The 19394-nt window shown below is 43.0% G+C and overlaps 2 protein-coding genes across 2 annotated transcripts in view; both read left to right on the forward strand.

The window, feature by feature from the left end:
* Positions 1–11034: 11034 nt before the first annotated feature.
* Positions 11035–19394, forward strand: part of LOC147462034 (26S proteasome regulatory subunit 6A homolog) — a 99216-nt gene continuing 90856 nt past the window's right edge. The window contains exons 1-3 of the mRNA XM_086509488.1: positions 11035–11215; positions 11371–11487; positions 11582–11689. Coding sequence (XP_086365614.1) covers positions 11093–11215; positions 11371–11487; positions 11582–11689 — 348 coding nt within the window. The 5' untranslated portion in view covers positions 11035–11092. The remainder of the gene's footprint in view (positions 11216–11370; positions 11488–11581; positions 11690–19394) is intronic.
* On the forward strand, positions 16221–18504 carry LOC147462035 (uncharacterized). The gene is made up of 2 exons (XM_086502381.1): positions 16221–18108; positions 18208–18504. The coding sequence occupies exons 1-2, from the start codon at positions 17552–17554 to the stop codon at positions 18407–18409; spliced, it is 759 nt and encodes a 252-aa protein (XP_086358507.1). The 5' UTR covers positions 16221–17551; the 3' UTR covers positions 18410–18504.

Consider the following 19394-nt stretch of genomic DNA (forward strand, 5'->3'; position numbering starts at 1 on the left):
CTTGGTGAGAAAAATATACCATATGCACCTCTTATATGTACAACCGAGCTTTCTATTTTGCAGAAAGCAGATTTAATAGATGAAGTCTTTTTGTGTTACTGCTTCTCCAAGTCTTGTGAATTCTCAAGAGCAAAGTGCGGTGAATTGTAGTAATGGTATGCAAAGTGCAATGAATTCTAATGATAAACAAAGTGTTAACAAATCTAATGAGCAAAGTGCTCTCAATTTTAATTCTATAGAGCAACGTGCAACTATTGTAAAACAAACATTATAGGAATTACAAGATTCTCCATCCCAACATAACTCTAGTTTACTTTCTTCTTTTGCATGGCAAAAGCTGACTCGCTTACTCACGGAGTATAGTGATGTATTCTCAAGTGATGTACTGTCGGGTTTACCTCCTACACATGATGTGCAGCATGGCATAGATGTCTTGCCAGACACTAAACCGGTGAGTAAACCACCTTACCGTATGAGTGCTAAAGAAGCCAAGGAGGTTGAGAGTCAGTTGGTTGACTACCTCGCTCGTGTTTCATTAGACCTAGTACGTTGCCTTGGGCATCACCAATTCTATTGGTAGAAAAGAAAGATGGTACTATGCGCATGTGCGTAGATTATCGCGGATTAAATGCCATAAACCATCAAGAACAAGTATCCTCTACCTCGAGTGGATGAGTTGTTTGATCAAGTCCATGGGGCAAGATAATATACAAAGATAGATCTTCGTTCAAGATACCACCAAGTGCGTATCCTTTTGCAAGATATCTCCAAAAGTGCCTGAATTTTTTATTATGCCTTTTGGTCTAACCAATGCTCCAGCTACATTTATGACACTCATGGATAGTATCTTACGTCCCTATATTGGAAAATTTGTTGTGGTTTTCCTTGATGACATTCTCATTTACAGTAAGACTGAAGATGAACACATAGAACACTTACGATTAGTGTTCAAACAGCTACGAGCGCACGTGCTGTATGCTAAGCAAAGCAAGTGCGATTTCTTTACATTACCTCGGTCATGTGATCCTTTATTTTGGCATCAAAATGGACACTAACAAGGTCGCTGCCATTCTTCGATGGCCACATCCCAACACGATTGAGGAACTTCAAATATTTTTAGGCATGGATGGATTTTATCGACAATATATTCGTGATTATGCCAAAATTTTTGTTCCCACAAGAGGCTAAGAAGCCTAAGCAATCACGAGATACTCCACGTGGGTCTCTCAGCACTGCTGATTCTGAGCGTGCAAAGAAACACAATTTGTGTTTTAGATGTCTTTTGGACCAACATAACAAGAAAGATTGTCCTCTTTTGCAAGGCAAAGAAAAGGCCATGTACACGGAGCAACGCCTCACATTAGATTCATCTCCTAAATATTGTGTTGTAGAGGTTCTTCATATGGAAGAAAAGCACAAGTGTTGTGTGACTGCTTCAATGTGGCAGCCCACCTTTGCCCCCCATGATTTGATTCGCATGCATGGCACTATTAACGGACAATGTGTTCGTATTTTAGTGGATGATGGTGCAACTCATAACTTCTTGAACTATAAGCTGAGAAATTGAAGCTTATTAGCATTCCGACAATAGAAGGTATTGATCCAACCAATCAACACAAGGTCGAGCCCCTATACTTTAGACTCTTTACGACCTTAGGCAAGGTCCACGCAAAAGATATTCAAAGTTTTTTAAAAAAAAACTAACCATGCCCTCCTATAGGAAATGACCGGCTTCCGACACTTACCAGCCGTGTCAGTTTATCATGGTATCACAAACATCAACTTTAGTACACAAAATGGTAAGACCTGCATTATGACCAAGTTTTACTGAATATTCATGCCAATCTAAGATGCCTTTTAGGATTTTTACATATCACGCTGTCACCCATCCAATAATACCAACTAGATATAGTATCCAGCCTTTAAAGCCGTCATTACCCTCATCATATCAGTTTATATTAGAATCGCCCATCAAAACTGCAAGCAGACCATTTCTTTATGCATATTACTACACATTACAACATGAAATGCTTTTAAACTTCCAAGTACCGTGTTCAATCTTAACTTATCAAGCATAGGAACTCGACCTGAGAAGAAGAAGAAGCCAAATTGTGGATTTCCAGGATCTGTTGTTTTTTCTTCCCTTCCGCCATTGTATAACACACTCCACTTACAATCACTCAGGCAACTAGCCCTCAGTTATCAATAGAGATTACACAAGCATACCCAAAACTGCTAAGTGAGGGAGACCCTCACCTTTATAGCCTTATGTGGATCAGGCTGAGATTCCGAAGCTCTAAAAAATAGTCCAGCGGCTCACTCTCTGCCATGCATTTGGTGGAAGAAGGTTGCCATAAATGGCCATGTGCACCGCCAGCAGTGGCCCTCCATAAACGTTATGACCCAGACTCTGTTGCCCAAAGTTCGCACGTTGCAGAGGAGCTACTTTATCAACTGATATGCGTAATGAGTTTATGCCATACACCCCAATTTTAGTAATGACTACAAAGTGAACCAAAAAAGCCTTTAAGGATTATTTATGCATGGCCTCATAAAAAGGAGTAATATTTCTGGCCAAGGGAAACCATCTCATGCCCTTAAGTCAATAATCCTTGAGATTTGTGTGTGTGTGTGTGTGTGTGCACGCCCACCCATACCCATGCACATACCTATAATAAGGTCATAGACCCATTAGGTACGGCCTACTTCCTTAGTAGATTGCAAAGAAAAACTGTATCTATCCTGCTCCCACAAGTATGTGGTGGAGCAGATGTCTGGGAATGATAAAGAAGTATGGGACACAGTAGTTCAAGGGGTTGAGCTTATTGTTCAAGATCATACGATGACCCTTGACTTCCAAGTTATGAACATGGACCGTGCTGATGTAGTTTTAGGACGGGAGTGGCTGCATGGTTTAGAAAACACATTGCACACTAGTTATGAACACAACTCCTTATCTTTTATGGCCAATGGTAAACATGTGCTTTTGCTTGGTGAGAAAAATATACCATATGCACCTCTTATATGTACAACCGAGCTTTCTATTTTGCAGAAAGCAGATTTAATAGATGAAGTCTTTTTGTGTTACTGCTTCTCCAAGTCTTGTGAATTCTCAAGAGCAAAGTGCGGTGAATTGTAGTAATGGTATGCAAAGTGCAATGAATTCTAATGATAAACAAAGTGTTAACAAATCTAATGAGCAAAGTGCTCTCAATTTTAATTCTATAGAGCAACGTGCAACTATTGTAAAACAAACATTATAGGAATTACAAGATTCTCCATCCCAACATAACTCTAGTTTACTTTCTTCTTTTGCACGGCAAAAGCTGACTCGCTTACTCACGGAGTATAGTGATGTATTCTCAAGTGATGTACTGTCGGGTTTACCTCCTACACATGATGTGCAGCATGGCATAGATGTCTTGCCAGACACTAAACCGGTGAGTAAACCACCTTACCGTATGAGTGCTAAAGAAGCCAAGGAGGTTGAGAGTCAGTTGGTTGACTACCTCGCTCGTGTTTCATTAGACCTAGTACGTTGCCTTGGGCATCACCAATTCTATTGGTAGAAAAGAAAGATGGTACTATGCGCATGTGCGTAGATTATCGCGGATTAAATGCCATAAACCATCAAGAACAAGTATCCTCTACCTCGAGTGGATGAGTTGTTTGATCAAGTCCATGGGGCAAGATAATATACAAAGATAGATCTTCGTTCAAGATACCACCAAGTGCGTATCCTTTTGCAAGATATCTCCAAAAGTGCCTGAATTTTTTATTATGCCTTTTGGTCTAACCAATGCTCCAGCTACATTTATGACACTCATGGATAGTATCTTACGTCCCTATATTGGAAAATTTGTTGTGGTTTTCCTTGATGACATTCTCATTTACAGTAAGACTGAAGATGAACACATAGAACACTTACGATTAGTGTTCAAACAGCTACGAGCGCACGTGCTGTATGCTAAGCAAAGCAAGTGCGATTTCTTTACATTACCTCGGTCATGTGATCCTTTATTTTGGCATCAAAATGGACACTAACAAGGTCGCTGCCATTCTTCGATGGCCACATCCCAACACGATTGAGGAACTTCAAATATTTTTAGGCATGGATGGATTTTATCGACAATATATTCGTGATTATGCCAAAATTTTTGTTCCCACAAGAGGCTAAGAAGCCTAAGCAATCACGAGATACTCCACGTGGGTCTCTCAGCACTGCTGATTCTGAGCGTGCAAAGAAACACAATTTGTGTTTTAGATGTCTTTTGGACCAACATAACAAGAAAGATTGTCCTCTTTTGCAAGGCAAAGAAAAGGCCATGTACACGGAGCAACGCCTCACATTAGATTCATCTCCTAAATATTGTGTTGTAGAGGTTCTTCATATGGAAGAAAAGCACAAGTGTTGTGTGACTGCTTCAATGTGGCAGCCCACCTTTGCCCCCCATGATTTGATTCGCATGCATGGCACTATTAACGGACAATGTGTTCGTATTTTAGTGGATGATGGTGCAACTCATAACTTCTTGAACTATAAGCTGAGAAATTGAAGCTTATTAGCATTCCGACAATAGAAGGTATTGATCCAACCAATCAACACAAGGTCGAGCCCCTATACTTTAGACTCTTTACGACCTTAGGCAAGGTCCACGCAAAAGATATTCAAAGTTTTTAAAAAAAAAACTAACCATGCCCTCCTATAGGAAATGACCGGCTTCCGACACTTACCAGCCGTGTCAGTTTATCATGGTATCACAAACATCAACTTTAGTACACAAAATGGTAAGACCTGCATTATGACCAAGTTTTACTGAATATTCATGCCAATCTAAGATGCCTTTTAGGATTTTTACATATCACGCTGTCACCCATCCAATAATACCAACTAGATATAGTATCCAGCCTTTAAAGCCGTCATTACCCTCATCATATCAGTTTATATTAGAATCGCCCATCAAAACTGCAAGCAGACCATTTCTTTATGCATATTACTACACATTACAACATGAAATGCTTTTAAACTTCCAAGTACCGTGTTCAATCTTAACTTATCAAGCATAGGAACTCGACCTGAGAAGAAGAAGAAGCCAAATTGTGGATTTCCAGGATCTGTTGTTTTTTCTTCCCTTCCGCCATTGTATAACACACTCCACTTACAATCACTCAGGCAACTAGCCCTCAGTTATCAATAGAGATTACACAAGCATACCCAAAACTGCTAAGTGAGGGAGACCCTCACCTTTATAGCCTTATGTGGATCAGGCTGAGATTCCGAAGCTCTAAAAAATAGTCCAGCGGCTCACTCTCTGCCATGCATTTGGTGGAAGAAGGTTGCCATAAATGGCCATGTGCACCGCCAGCAGTGGCCCTCCATAAACGTTATGACCCAGACTCTGTTGCCCAAAGTTCGCACGTTGCAGAGGAGCTACTTTATCAACTGATATGCGTAATGAGTTTATGCCATACACCCCAATTTTAGTAATGACTACAAAGTGAACCAAAAAAGCCTTTAAGGATTATTTATGCATGGCCTCATAAAAAGGAGTAATATTTCTGGCCAAGGGAAACCATCTCATGCCCTTAAGTCAATAATCCTTGAGATTTGTGTGTGTGTGTGTGTGTGTGCACGCCCACCCATACCCATGCACATACCTATAATAAGGTCATAGACCCATTAGGTACGGCCTACTTCCTTAGTAGATTGCAAAGAAAAACTGTATCTATCCTGCTCCCACAAGTATGTGGTGGAGCAGATGTCTGGGAATGATAAAGAAGTATGGGACACAGTAGTTCAAGGGGTTGAGCTTATTGTTCAAGATCATACGATGACCCTTGACTTCCAAGTTATGAACATGGACCGTGCTGATGTAGTTTTAGGACGGGAGTGGCTGCATGGTTTAGAAAACACATTGCACACTAGTTATGAACACAACTCCTTATCTTTTATGGCCAATGGTAAACATGTGCTTTTGCTTGGTGAGAAAAATATACCATATGCACCTCTTATATGTACAACCGAGCTTTCTATTTTGCAGAAAGCAGATTTAATAGATGAAGTCTTTTTGTGTTACTGCTTCTCCAAGTCTTGTGAATTCTCAAGAGCAAAGTGCGGTGAATTGTAGTAATGGTATGCAAAGTGCAATGAATTCTAATGATAAACAAAGTGTTAACAAATCTAATGAGCAAAGTGCTCTCAATTTTAATTCTATAGAGCAACGTGCAACTATTGTAAAACAAACATTATAGGAATTACAAGATTCTCCATCCCAACATAACTCTAGTTTACTTTCTTCTTTTGCACGGCAAAAGCTGACTCGCTTACTCACGGAGTATAGTGATGTATTCTCAAGTGATGTACCGTCGGGTTTACCTCCTACACACGATGTGCAGCATGGCATAGATGTCTTGCCAGACACTAAACCGGTGAGTAAACCACCTTACCGTATGAGTGCTAAAGAAGCCAAGGAGGTTGAGAGTCAGTTGGTTGACTACCTCGCTCGTGTTTCATTAGACCTAGTACGTTGCCTTGGGCATCACCAATTCTATTGGTAGAAAAGAAAGATGGTACTATGCGCATGTGCGTAGATTATCACGGATTAAATGCCATAAACCATCAAGAACAAGTATCCTCTACCTCGAGTGGATGAGTTGTTTGATCAAGTCCATGGGGCAAGATAATATACAAAGATAGATCTTCGTTCAAGATACCACCAAGTGCGTATCCTTTTGCAAGATTCTCCAAAAGTGCCTGAATTTTTTATTATGCCTTTTGGTCTAACCAATGCTCCAGCTACATTTATGACACTCATGGATAGTATCTTACGTCCCTATATTGGAAAATTTGTTGTGGTTTTCCTTGATGACATTCTCATTTACAGTAAGACTGAAGATGAACACATAGAACACTTACGATTAGTGTTCAAACAGCTACGAGCTCACGTGCTGTATGCTAAGCAAAGCAAGTGCGATTTCTTTAAAACAGAGATACATTACCTCGGTCATGTGATCCTTTATTTTGGCATCAAAATGGACACTAACAAGGTCGCTGCCATTCTTCGATGGCCACATCCCAACACGATTGAGGAACTTCAAATATTTTTAGGCATGGATGGATTTTATCGACAATATATTCGTGATTATGCCAAAATTTTTGTTCCTATGACGGATCAACTTAAAGCAAAAGGTAAGACCTTTTCTTGGGAAGAAGCCCAAAAACGCAGTTTTGAACAGCTCAAGGTAGCTATAGCCACTGCTCCTATCTTAGCAATCGTTGACCCACTTAAGCTGTTTGTGGTAGAGACTGATGCTAGTGATAAAGCAATTGGTGGGGTACTCCAGGAGGGAAGACCTATAGCCTTTGAAAGTAAAAATTTAGATAGAGCTCAAAGAAATATTCTGTCTATGAGAGAGTGCTCTATGCCATAATTCACGCTTTATGAAAGTGGCGACACTATTTATATGGTGCCAAGTTTGAAGTAGTTTTTGACCATGAGAGTATCAAATGGTTTACTACTCAAACGGGCTTGAAGGGCCGTAAAGCTAGATGGACAGAAATCCTTCAAGATTATGATTGTAAGCTACGATATCACAACGGGCGATATAATGTAGTAGCGGATGCACTAAGTCGGATGCCTCATATTAATTCACTTGCTTTCATGGAAATAAAGAGTGGATTTTTGGAGTCATTACGTGGCAAGTGTGCACAAGATCAATCATATGCTAAAGTGTGGAGTGCATTTTTAAAAAGGGATCCCTCACACTCACATGTCTCTGTACAACTAGATCAACATGTCTCTGCACGCGCAGATAAAAACTCCAACACATAGAGCTCCACCCCTACTCAGGAAGAGCTTAAGTGATGGAAGAATTTTTCCATTGATGATGGCTACTTACTCCACAAGGGTAGAGTATGTGTGCCAAAAGACTCAGACACTAGGCGCCAAATCTTTTTTGATATCAATAGTCCAAGTGCTAGTCATCCAAGTATTCGTAAGATGTATCCCTTAGTTTGACGGCAATTTTATTGGCCAGGCTTACATCATGATGTTCAAGAGTACGTACTAAACTGCCAACAGTGCCAAGTTAATAAGGCAGAGCGCCTCAAGGTAGGTGTCCTTTTACATCCTTTAGAGATTCCACAAGGTAAGTGGGAGAGTATCTCTATGGATTTTGTAGTAGGACTATCTACTACAAATCGTGACCTGATGCCATATGGGTAATTGTAGATGGTCTCACCAAGATGGGTCAATTCATTCCCACTAAGACTACGATTAAGCAACCAAAATTAGCACGGCTATTCGTAGAGCATATATATAGACTCTACTGTCTTCCAGCTAGTATCATTAGTGACAGAGATCGAAAGTTTGATACTCACTTATGGAGAGTTGTGTTTCAAAAGTTGGAAACTAAACTTAATCTAAGTACGATCGATTATCCAAAAACAGATTGCCAAACCGAAAGAGTTAATCAAGTGCTAGAGGATATGCTACAAGCGTACGTTAGCAAGAAGCAAACCAATTGGGAAGACTAATTACCTATATTGGAATTTGCTTATAATAGTTCAAAGCATGTGACTACAGGGTTTAGTCCATTTATGCTTTTATATGGATTTCAACCTAGATCACCCGTTTCGGTGGGGTTTGCTAAGGAGAAGATACAACAATCGAAAGATTTTCTCCAAGACCATTTTGACATGCTTCGAGTTGCTCGACAGAATGTTAAGCGAGCTCAAGATCGATATAAGAAGTACCCAGATGAGCATCGTTGTCTTGCTACTTTCGAAGAAGGAGACAAGGTTTTCCTCAAAGTTCCGGAGCATTCAGAAAGTCTGAAGACGGGAAAAGTTGCTAAACTTTCACCACGCTATTGTGGACCGTTTACCATTCTCAAACGTATAGGTCAAGTAGCCTATAAGCTAGCTGTTCCAGAGCACTCATGAGTTCATCTTGTTTTTTATGTTAACCGTTTACAAAAACAGCTAGGACAGAATGATAATGTCATTGACATAGGTGTGTTGTTGACCTTATCGAACCGCCAAGCATCCCTCATGAGCTCGAAAAGATTTTGGATTCTCATGAGCTTCGCACCAGACATCATGTCAGACGACAAGTGTTTGTAAAATGGCTTTATAGACCTGAAGAAGGTTCTACATGGAAGAATGTCTCCGCACTTATGAAACATTTTTCTACGTTCATTTTTGAGGACGAAAACAATTCTCCAAGGGGGGGGGGGGGGGGGGTAATGTAAGGACATGGGTCCTACGGGCAAGGCCACCAACATGGCTGGACAATGTGTACGCTAGGGGAAGGCTATAAGATAGCAATGTTGGGTGGAGATTAGCACATGCATTACCACCACCCTTTCACCAATTCATGAAGATCCTCTTGAATTTGATGAGGTCGATGAGATACTCCAACCAAAGGTCATTCTGCGACATGATGTAACCTCCTTTGTAGTGGAAATATTTTGGGTAAGTATCTAATTAAATTTAAAAATGATTTTTTTTTTAATGACGCAAAATGGATGATGAAACCTCAACTTAAGCACACTATCTCCTTAGTTGATGACTATAACCACATATATGGATTGGGTAATGAACAAGACATTGATGTATAAAAATGTTTAATGTACTCAAGGTCCCAATGGATTAGAGTGATAAGATCTTTACCCTAGAGATAGAGGTCTCAATAAAAGATAAAAATAAATCCATCAACCAAAGCTAAATAAGATATAACGTTGTAATAGAGGACAACACATGTAGCCAATGAAGCAAGTATGTGAATAACTTCCACTGGGATAAGGCATAAAATTTTAATCAAAGTGAAGACACATGGAACATGGGTACTCTATGGACAACCAAAGGTTAACCAAGCTCCAAAGATAATTCCAATTCCTCAAGATTTTTAAAGTAAATGTAGACAAGTGATTGACACATCCATTAGCAAGTCTGTATTGTTTTTGGCACATTCGAAGACAGTGAATTGGAAAATCTTTGCTCAAATTGGGTGTACCACACTTTGCAGGGCATTGCACAACTCTTGGCCGAATGGCCCCATCTCTCCATATGAATAGTCTTTGACCCAATGTTCACCTCCACATGTATAGCCCTATAGGCTTGTTTACTTAGTCGATATTTCTAAATGGTTTTGGGGTATGACGTTACCTTGAGCTATCACCCTCAATGTTTGAGCATTCATGGTTACATGGTCAAAGCCATCATCGTAGGCTGTGGTAAGAGGATGCATTTGATTCATGGCCATTTTCATAATAACTGGCTCTTTCAAGAGCCACTTACTCCATTCACAATCTAAGCATACAAGTGTGCGCGCAAGTATAACATTTGTAAGAATCCAAAAGGGTGCACATGATATGAATAGATCATTTTCTCTCTCTCATGCATTGTCTTTGCAGCCCATTGTCAAGAGAAGAAGATAGCGCAAGATCTGTGTGCATGTTTGGGGATGTGTGTGTGTGTGCCCTCATGTATCTATCTACAAATCTCTTGCTGAAGGTGGTAATGTGGGCCGTCACTAGGGTAAAGGGGCCAATAGCGTGCCGGGTTCCAGTCCAAAAACGCGACAGGCCCCTTACTTGTACAAGTTTCCTCCAAAAGAAGAACACAAGCTAACGGATGGTGTACTGGTTAGCCGAGAGTTGGGTGCAATCCTGATCGTCCGATATCAAGATCGAGCCTTGTTGGCCACAATGCACTATATACACCCCGCGACGTCTCCCTTTCCATGGTCGTTTTTGTTACACATGGAATTTCGAACTGTGTCGTACCGCTTCTGTGTCGCACCATTCAAGTTGGCCTTACCATCCTAGATAGCCCTTGTGTTGAGCTTTTGATCGCGCCCTCCCAAGCTGAAAACTGTTCTGTACACTGAGTGCAATTCTTCGCCTTCCTTAGGTGGCCCCTTACTGGCCCCTTTACCCTATAGACCACTTTGCATGATTATGTTGTTGCTTTTCCAGAAAACCTTTGAACAAGCCCAAAATGTATCGGTTATATTCCATATAGGTTACTTGGGGTCAGACGAAATAAAAATTGTAGTGTTTGTCAAGTTTCCCAACGCTTCTTCGTGCCATGGCTCTCTCTATCAGTGAAGCCGACATCTTCGAGGATACCACTGACGAGTTAGCTTCCATGTCTACTGAGGACCTCATTCGCGGCAGCAGATTGCTCGATCAGGAGATTCGAGTTCTCAAGGTCTCTGATTTAAGTTTTTGTGACTCCTAAGTTTCTCTATTTCAAGCATTCTCAGAAATCATGTTTAGGGTTTTCTCTTTCGCTCAAGTAGGGTCGAAGTAATTCGCTTTGTTCTGTTCAGCGCAACGTGTTTATATTTATTGTTACACATTCAGGATGAAACTACACGGTTATCTCTGGAGCTGGATGCGCTTCGGGAGAAGACAAAAGAAAATCAGGAGAAGATCAAACTAAATAAGCAACTCCCTTACCTCGTGGGAAATGTAGTGGAGGTGAGCAAGTCAGAAGAATTTGACAACAAGGTGGCTCTGCAGATTGCGTTGGCTCATGTTTTATAAATGGTTCTTCCATTTTTCATCGGTTCAGATTCTAGATGTGAGCCCAGAGGACGAGGCAGAAGAAGATGGTGCAAATGTTGACCTTGATTCACAGAGGAAGGGCAAATGTGTAGTGTTGAAGACATCAACAAGACAAGTAAGGCATTTTACTACCCAGATTTTTGCTTTGTAGAAGCTTGCATTTGTTGGAAATGCTGGAATTCAGCACATCAGTAGAATCATCCTCGCAGGTTGTTTGATGGTGACATGTGGTGCCAGCCCTCTTTTTGGGTTGAGGGCACCAGATGGCTATTTTGATGCTTTTCTTTGTGTGCCCCATTGTGAATTAGTTGAGCGTGATTGCATATCACATTACGTGAACAATGCTTGTTGTGGAACTTTTTAAATGACTCGTGCAGCTTGAGACTAAACAGTTGTGCATGAAGTTAAACGCTGATTAAATGTGTTTGTTTGGCATCCTAGTGGAATGTTCAATTTACACTTGGGGTATTTGATTCACCACATGCGAGAGGGATTAAAGGAACGTGACAAGCACAAGGGAATACTTAGCACTAATATGCAATAACTTACTATGCATGAGAGATTCACCACATGAGAGAGGGACGAAAGGAATGAGATAAGCACAAGGGAATAGAGGAGGAACATCTTAGCACTAATATGCAGCGTAATGTCCTGGCCACCATCTCGTACTCCTTAGGCAACTTCGCAAGTACCAAGGCAGCTACTGAGTACTAGTCAATGCACTATCCATAGCCTGGTTGGACATGTTGGTCATTGTATTCGGCGGAGGCCACGGGCCACTGAAGACCATCCCTTTGCCATGTTGGAGACTTGCTTGCACTTTTATGAAGACCTCTAGCTGAGACTTGAGTGCGTATCAAAACGTAGCACATCTAGCTTTAATAGCTCCAACAACATTTTCAAAACTCCGTCTCAACACATGCCAAAAAGAATTGCCTTTCTTGTAGTGTTTCAAAAAGCACATAAGACTGATGTTGGACTAACTCCATTGACGCAACCTGTTGTGAGCATTCCTTGCCAAGTCACATACGGAGCAGGCTCTTCAAACTCTGCGGTATTTAAAGCAGTCAAAGTTGTTAGGCATTTTTAGTACAGTTGGAGGTATGGACTCCAAGATCATTCTTCAAGGATGGAGTGATTCAGATTGGGGCGGAGATCCATATGGACGACGGTTGACTACAGGTTACACCTTTTCTTTTGGCTCACACACAGTTTCGTGGAGCAACAAGAAACAACCTACAAGTGCCTTATTACAGACTCCAAGATCATTCTTCAAGGATGGAGTGATTTAGATTGGGACGGAGATCCAAATGGACGACGGTCGACTACAGGTTACACCTTTTCTTTTGGCTCACACTCAGTTTCACGAAGCAACAAGAACAACCTATAGTTGCCTTATCTTGTAACAGGCTTGGACACTCCAAGCGAGAATAAATAGCAACACATGAACAAAAACTTCCAACTTTAAGAGAGAGAGAGAGAGAGAGAGAGAGAGAGAGAGAGAGAGAGAGAGAGAGAGAGAGATGGCCCAGCGGAGTTCCGTGCCCAGAGGTATTGGCCCCAGAGTCTTGCGCCCCTTTCGGTATTTCTTTATCATTAATCATTGCAAAGTACAATTGTCGAGGGACCTCTGTTCTGAGACTCTGTGTCCAGATGCTCTGCAGAGTGAGGCCCCAGGGGCTTTTATAAGCTTACAAGGGATGCCTCAAAAGCAAAGCCCCAAATGCAGTAAACTCAAAAGCGAATTGTCCCAAAAGCATTTGGTCCCAAAATCTGCCATAAAAAGCAGCCAGTTCAGATTACAGAATTCCATACAGCTTGCCACAACGCGTAACGCGGAAATCCGTACTGTTTGCCACGTTAGCGTGTCAGCGCAAATCTTGGGCCAGTTCGTACAGCCTGTTACCGTGTCAGCTTTCCTCTGTCCTGGATAGTACTGCCACGTCATCATTTTGTGACATACCTGTCACCAGGAGGTGTATTTTTCCTGTTGCCTTCCTTAAATAAGTATTAGATATATTTATTTTATTTTTACTTGTTTGTCCTGGAACCCTTGAAAAGGTGCAAGTGGACATTGCATGGCCAGTGTGAAACGGCTGCAGCCAAATGGGTTTCTCACATCGGGGATCTAGGTCGGTCAGACAGGGACTGCCCGGGCGTATGGAAGCTCGTGTGCGCCAAACTGGAATCTGGGCCACTTGTCAAGTCACTGCAACTTTATAAGTTGAAAGGGGCCAGTAAATTAACCCACATTGTAGATGGTGGTCAAATGGTAGTCTTCAATGATGGTCAGGAGACCGATAGGGACGCCATGGAAGCATCTCCTAAAATTTAGGGAACTGCTATTTTTGATCGGAAAATGTGTTCGCGTCATTAGCTCTGGAATGACAAGGGGAACATTTTATTGCTCTGCTGCCAAGTCAATTGACGCACCAGTTTGAGATATTTTTAGCAGGGAAAGCCCAAACTCGAAAACTAGGCGACGTGTCAGCCTGTGAGCGATTCTGCCACTCTGGGAGGCAAAAACGAGCTGCATATCAACAAAGGGGGCGCCATTTTCAGCCTCAGGTGGATTGTAGCTGGTACAAAAGCTATGAAATGCTTACCTTGCCCTCTATGCACAGTATGGTGACGGGAGTGATGCCCCGCACGCTACATACTGCTCTCTTTCTCCCCTACGTACAGTATGTTATGCACCACTAGTGGGCTTCTCATTTGACCTATGTACAGTTCTGGGGGTTTATGCGCGTTTGCCAAGGCAAGAGCCTTCTGAACAGTAACCGGATTAGCTAATTGCTAATCCCCCACAGGTACGCACAGTTCCATCACGAAAGATTGCGAGTTTGGAGAGTTTTCTCGCGTGAAAACTCGTCCAATTCACAGGGGAACTGTCCCATTGCGTGCGGGAGCCCTTGGGACACGCGTAGGCGTGTTCGCTCCGCTAAAAATGATCCAAAACAGGGAATTACAGCCTGCTGTGCTTTTCTGCAGGTTTAGGGTTTCGCACCTAAACTGCAAGGGAACATCGGGGGAGTCTCGTGAGAGCCTTGGGATGCGTGTACAGGCTTTTGGGCACCCGGCAGTGAAAAACAGGGAATTACAGCCTGCTGAAATTCTGTGACAGCTCGCCAGAAAGCTTCCAGATAGCGAGGGAATCCGTCCTAGACAGGTGTTTTTGACCTACAGGGGTTTTTGCGCCGTTATGTTGCCAAAATCAGGTCGAAAACCTGCGTTTTCAGCCCTCGCCAGGTTTGGACAGCTTTGTGAAAGCTTGTGCGAAGTGGTCGGATCGTCTACTTTAATTTGAATAAAGAAATACCGAAAGGGGCGCCAGTCTTTGGGGCCTACAGGGTGTCGGTCTCGTGTGCGCAGTGACATTCTAGTGGCTGGACGCAACTGTGTTCTCTTCCCTTCTCAGTGCTCTGTGTAAAGTTAACAGGTAATTGAAATAGTACCGTCCTCTACGTTGTATAGGCCGGTTATACATACCCCTCTTGAAAGAGTTCTAATCACCCTCGATTACGCCTGCAAAACAAATAGAGGCCATAAACCATTTTAGTAGACATCGACTCTAAGTACCGATGCACTAGATAAACACAAATCTAGCACTTGCACAAAGATGACTCAATCAGTGCACATTCACATCATATCAATCACATAGAAATTGATTTGACCAGATCTAAGACCGTGATTCCTGACAACGTATTTAGCAATCGCATCTAGATTTATCCCATACCTCATTGATGTCGGATTAGCTAATTCTTATTGCGATCATGTCTATAGATTCTCAAGACCGAAATGTTGCAGTCATTTCGTCTTTCAAACCTGCACTCAAACATAATCACACGAGTGAGCACAAAAATTAGATTCATTTTTGGGAATTCTCATTTCGAAGTTCTCTTAAAGTCATCTAGTAGAATATTGTCAGCCCATTAGTATCCCTGAAATTCAAAGGAAAATCAGTGACTTTATTGCATCCAGGGAATCTGTGACATAGGAACGAAGTGACTCCCCTCTTGTGCAGTCTTGTCTGCACCAGATTCAACCCTGCTGATCCACGGGATCTCTCGGAATAGTCGAAGCTAGACCAAAAATCTCAAGGTAAAGTTCCAAATCTGAGGAGTATCTGCTAGGTCTCCTCCTCCATCCACTTCGCATCCAATGCTGGATAGTTCTTGACTAAGACGCGCTGTTCACTTTACCTTTCACTTTCCTTTCCTTGTGGGCCAGTATTTGTTCCAGAACGAATATCTCCTCGCCAGGGTTGTCCACGTACGTCGAACGGAACGTCTCGTCCGTCTCGTCCAGTCCCGTCCGTTTCGTGCGGGTTCCGTCCGGTCAAAAAAATCTGACCGTTGCCGAACTTTTTGACCGTTTTGAGTTGGCGGATTTTGTAGCGCCTAACGCTGGCAGTTTTTGAACGTTGGGGGCCTTGGAGCCTTGGGGCATCATAAGCCCTTATGCATGATGCCAATGTGCCATCAAGCCTCTCTTCCCCCCCCCCCCCCCCCCCCCCCCCCCCCCCCCAACATCCACACACACACACACACTCAAAGCCACATGGGCCATGGCCATGGCACGTGAAATTTGAATTTTGAATCATGCTCTCTCTTTAACCCTCTTCTCCCTCTCATCTCAAAACCTATATAAGGTTGCCCACCCTCTCTTCTTCTCCATATCTCCCTCAAGCTCTCTCATTCATCTCCTTCCCTACTCAAGCTCCCTCTCTCCATTCATCAAGGGCCAAGGCTTCAAGCTTTGGCACTTGCCACTCCATCAAGGCTTCAAGCTCCCTTCATCTCCTTCAAGCTCTCCATTGTTCCTTCAAGCTCCCTTCATCTCCTTCAAGCTCTCCATTATTCCTTAAGCTCCCTTCATCTCCATCCATCTCCTTCAAGCTCTCCATTACTCTAAAGTTCTCTCATCACTCCCCATCCCTCAAGCTCTCCATAATGCCGCCCGTTCTTCATGAAGCCTTCAACAAGCATTGCCGCTACTCTGAAAGGGTGAAGAGTAAGCAAAATGTTTGCAAATGGTATTGCAAATATTGCCCCAATACCATGACCTCAAGCGCCACCCGCCTTATCATCCACTTGACCAAGATGGGAGGGCAAGTGGGCCCTTGTCCGAATATCCCCGACGACATTCTCCAAGGGTGCAAAGCTAAGTATCTGCCCTTGAAGACGCGCAAGGGGGTTGCAAAGGCATCGGAGGAGGTGGTCCCGCCCAACCATGATGTCTCCGATTCGGGAGAGGATGCTTCTCCATCAATGTCCGTTGCATCCGGCGCCGCTACCATGGCCTCCACCGACGGTGGTAGCGTCTCAAAGAAGAGCAAAAGAAGTCATGGCGGACGGCCTCCAAAGCAAGCTACTCTTGCACAAACGGTGGGTGGAACTTCCGGTCCATTGTCTTTCCTCAAAGAGAGGCATCGACAAGCGGAGATAGAGATTGCATGCACCATCATTGAGTGCAATCTCTCTTTTCATATTCTTCGTACGGATCGTTGGAAACGCATGGTGAAGGCTATTGCCGCGGTTGGTTCATGTGAGGGGTGGACGGGAGTGTCATACCATGACATGCGCACCAAGAAGCTTGATGAAGAGAGGGCACGAATCGACAAGTCTTTTGACGCACCAGATGGGAGAAGTATGGTTGCTCTATTCTCACCGATGGATGGAGTGACCGCAAGAAGAGGGGAATCATTAATATCCTTGTCTCATGCCCTCTTGGCACCTACTTCTTGCGAGCGGTTGATGCGGGAGCAAGGGGGAAAAAGGTCACGGGTGCCTTCATTTACCGCCACATCCGTCAAGCCATAAAAGAGGTAAATTTTTTGATTCCACTCTCAAGTATCTACTATTTTCAATTTTGTCTTTTGCCTTGGCTCTTCTCACTTTCCCTTCTTCTCCATATGTAGATCGGTCCAAGCAACGTCATTCAAATAATCACCGACAATGCCTCCAATTGTGCTTCCATGGCCAAAAAGCTAGAGGCGGAGTATCCACACATAGTATGGACTCCATGTGCATCTCATTGCATTGACCTACTCTTGGAGGACATTGGCGACCTACTTTGGGTGAAGGACATTCTATCCCAAGCCCTCTCCATCGTCAACTTCATCAACAAAAAGGTGAGAGTACTTGCGATATATCGCACTTACTCCGGCTTGGAGTTGAAGAAGCCTTCCGCAACACGCTTTGCCGCTATGTGGCTCCTCCTTGAGCGCCTCTATGATGTGCAAACCAACTTGCAAAAGACAATGGTCTCGGATGAGTTCAAAGCATGGATTGAAGAAGAGACCCAATCATCCCAACAAGATGCAAAGGCCATCCAACGGCTTTGCTTGAAGGAGGAGTTTTGGGCCTTGGTAAGAGGTCAAGGGCTTGTCATGGTGGTATTGCCATTGTATAAGGTGCTTTGGATGACCGACATGGAAGGGTCTACCATAGGTCTCCTTTACCACTTCATGGAGGAGGCTTACAAGGACATTGAGAGATCCACCATTCTTGATGGAGCACGCGATGGTTCACGGTAAACATTTCACCTTATGATTTATGTACATTGTAAGTTGTCTTTTTCCATCTACGGTTCTACCCTTCCATGCTTGACTATCTTTCTCTCTCTTTGTAGTGATGTGTTGGAGGACTCTCCAAAGAGAGATGACATTCTCTTCCTTGTTAAAAAGCGGTGGGATTGGATGAGGCGACCAATCCATGGCTTTGCCGCCCTCTTGCATCCGGCTTTCAAAAAGCCATCCATCTTTGCGGATCAAGCACTTCAAGAGGAGCGCGACAAGTACCTTCCAAAGATACTCAATGAAGAACACCATTGAGAGTTTCTCCAAGAGCTCATCAACTATGGAGACCAAAGAGGCACGGCATTCGCTTCCTCGGTGTGTTGGAAGAGGGATTCGTTAGTGAAGCCTCTTTTTTGGTGGGAATGTTTTGGCTATCAATTGCCTCACCTTCAAAGGGTGGCATTGAGGGTTCTTGGACAGGTATATCATATATATTATACATAATACCATACCATAAATTATAAATTTTTAATCTCAATCATGTCATCATTTGACATAAATCACCTCTCAATTCGCACAATTCAAATCTCATGGCTCTCTTCTATCATCTATGTGCTCTAGGATTGCTCATCGGGTGCATGTGAGCGGAATTGGTCGGCGTATTCTCTTATACACACCAAGATCCGCAACAAGCTTTCTACAAAGCAATTGGAGCGGCTTATCTATTGTCGCTCCAATTTACGCATGTTGCAGTCCATGCATGAGATGCCAATGGCTAGGCAGGTAATTGAGTTGGCTACATCATACTCTTTATTTATGCTTTCACATGTATGATGTATGATTTATCATGTGCTCATATTTTTGGCATGCCAAATTGCTAACTCCATTAATCTTCCTGCATGTTGTAAATGACAAATAGGTGAATGTCGATGAATGCAAGCTCTCCATTGAGACTCTGAAGAGTCTCAACAAAGATCGCGATCCAGAGGAGGAGCAAATATTTCAAGACCTCTACTTGGAGTTGGAGGAGATTGATCGCCGTGTCTCTCGCACACGGTCCCGCAAGAAGGTGGTTGTGCGAGCTTTGGCAACTACAGGTAGAGTAGCTTCCACTCCGGTTGCTCGTGGGAGTGGAAGAGCGTCGGCACAGACACCCAAGACCTATGTGCGGCGAGGCTCGGGTAGCGGATCTACTATGGCGGACACCACTTTGGAGAATGTGTCCATTTCTAGGCTTGCGGATCCTAGAGAGCCAGAGTTTGATGATGAGGGCAACATCCTTAGTGAGGGAGATTATGGT

This window comes from Adiantum capillus-veneris, chromosome 3 (genome assembly GCF_014529385.1).
Source record: "Adiantum capillus-veneris isolate H3 chromosome 3, ASM1452938v2, whole genome shotgun sequence".
NCBI lineage: Eukaryota > Viridiplantae > Streptophyta > Polypodiopsida > Polypodiales > Pteridaceae > Adiantum > Adiantum capillus-veneris.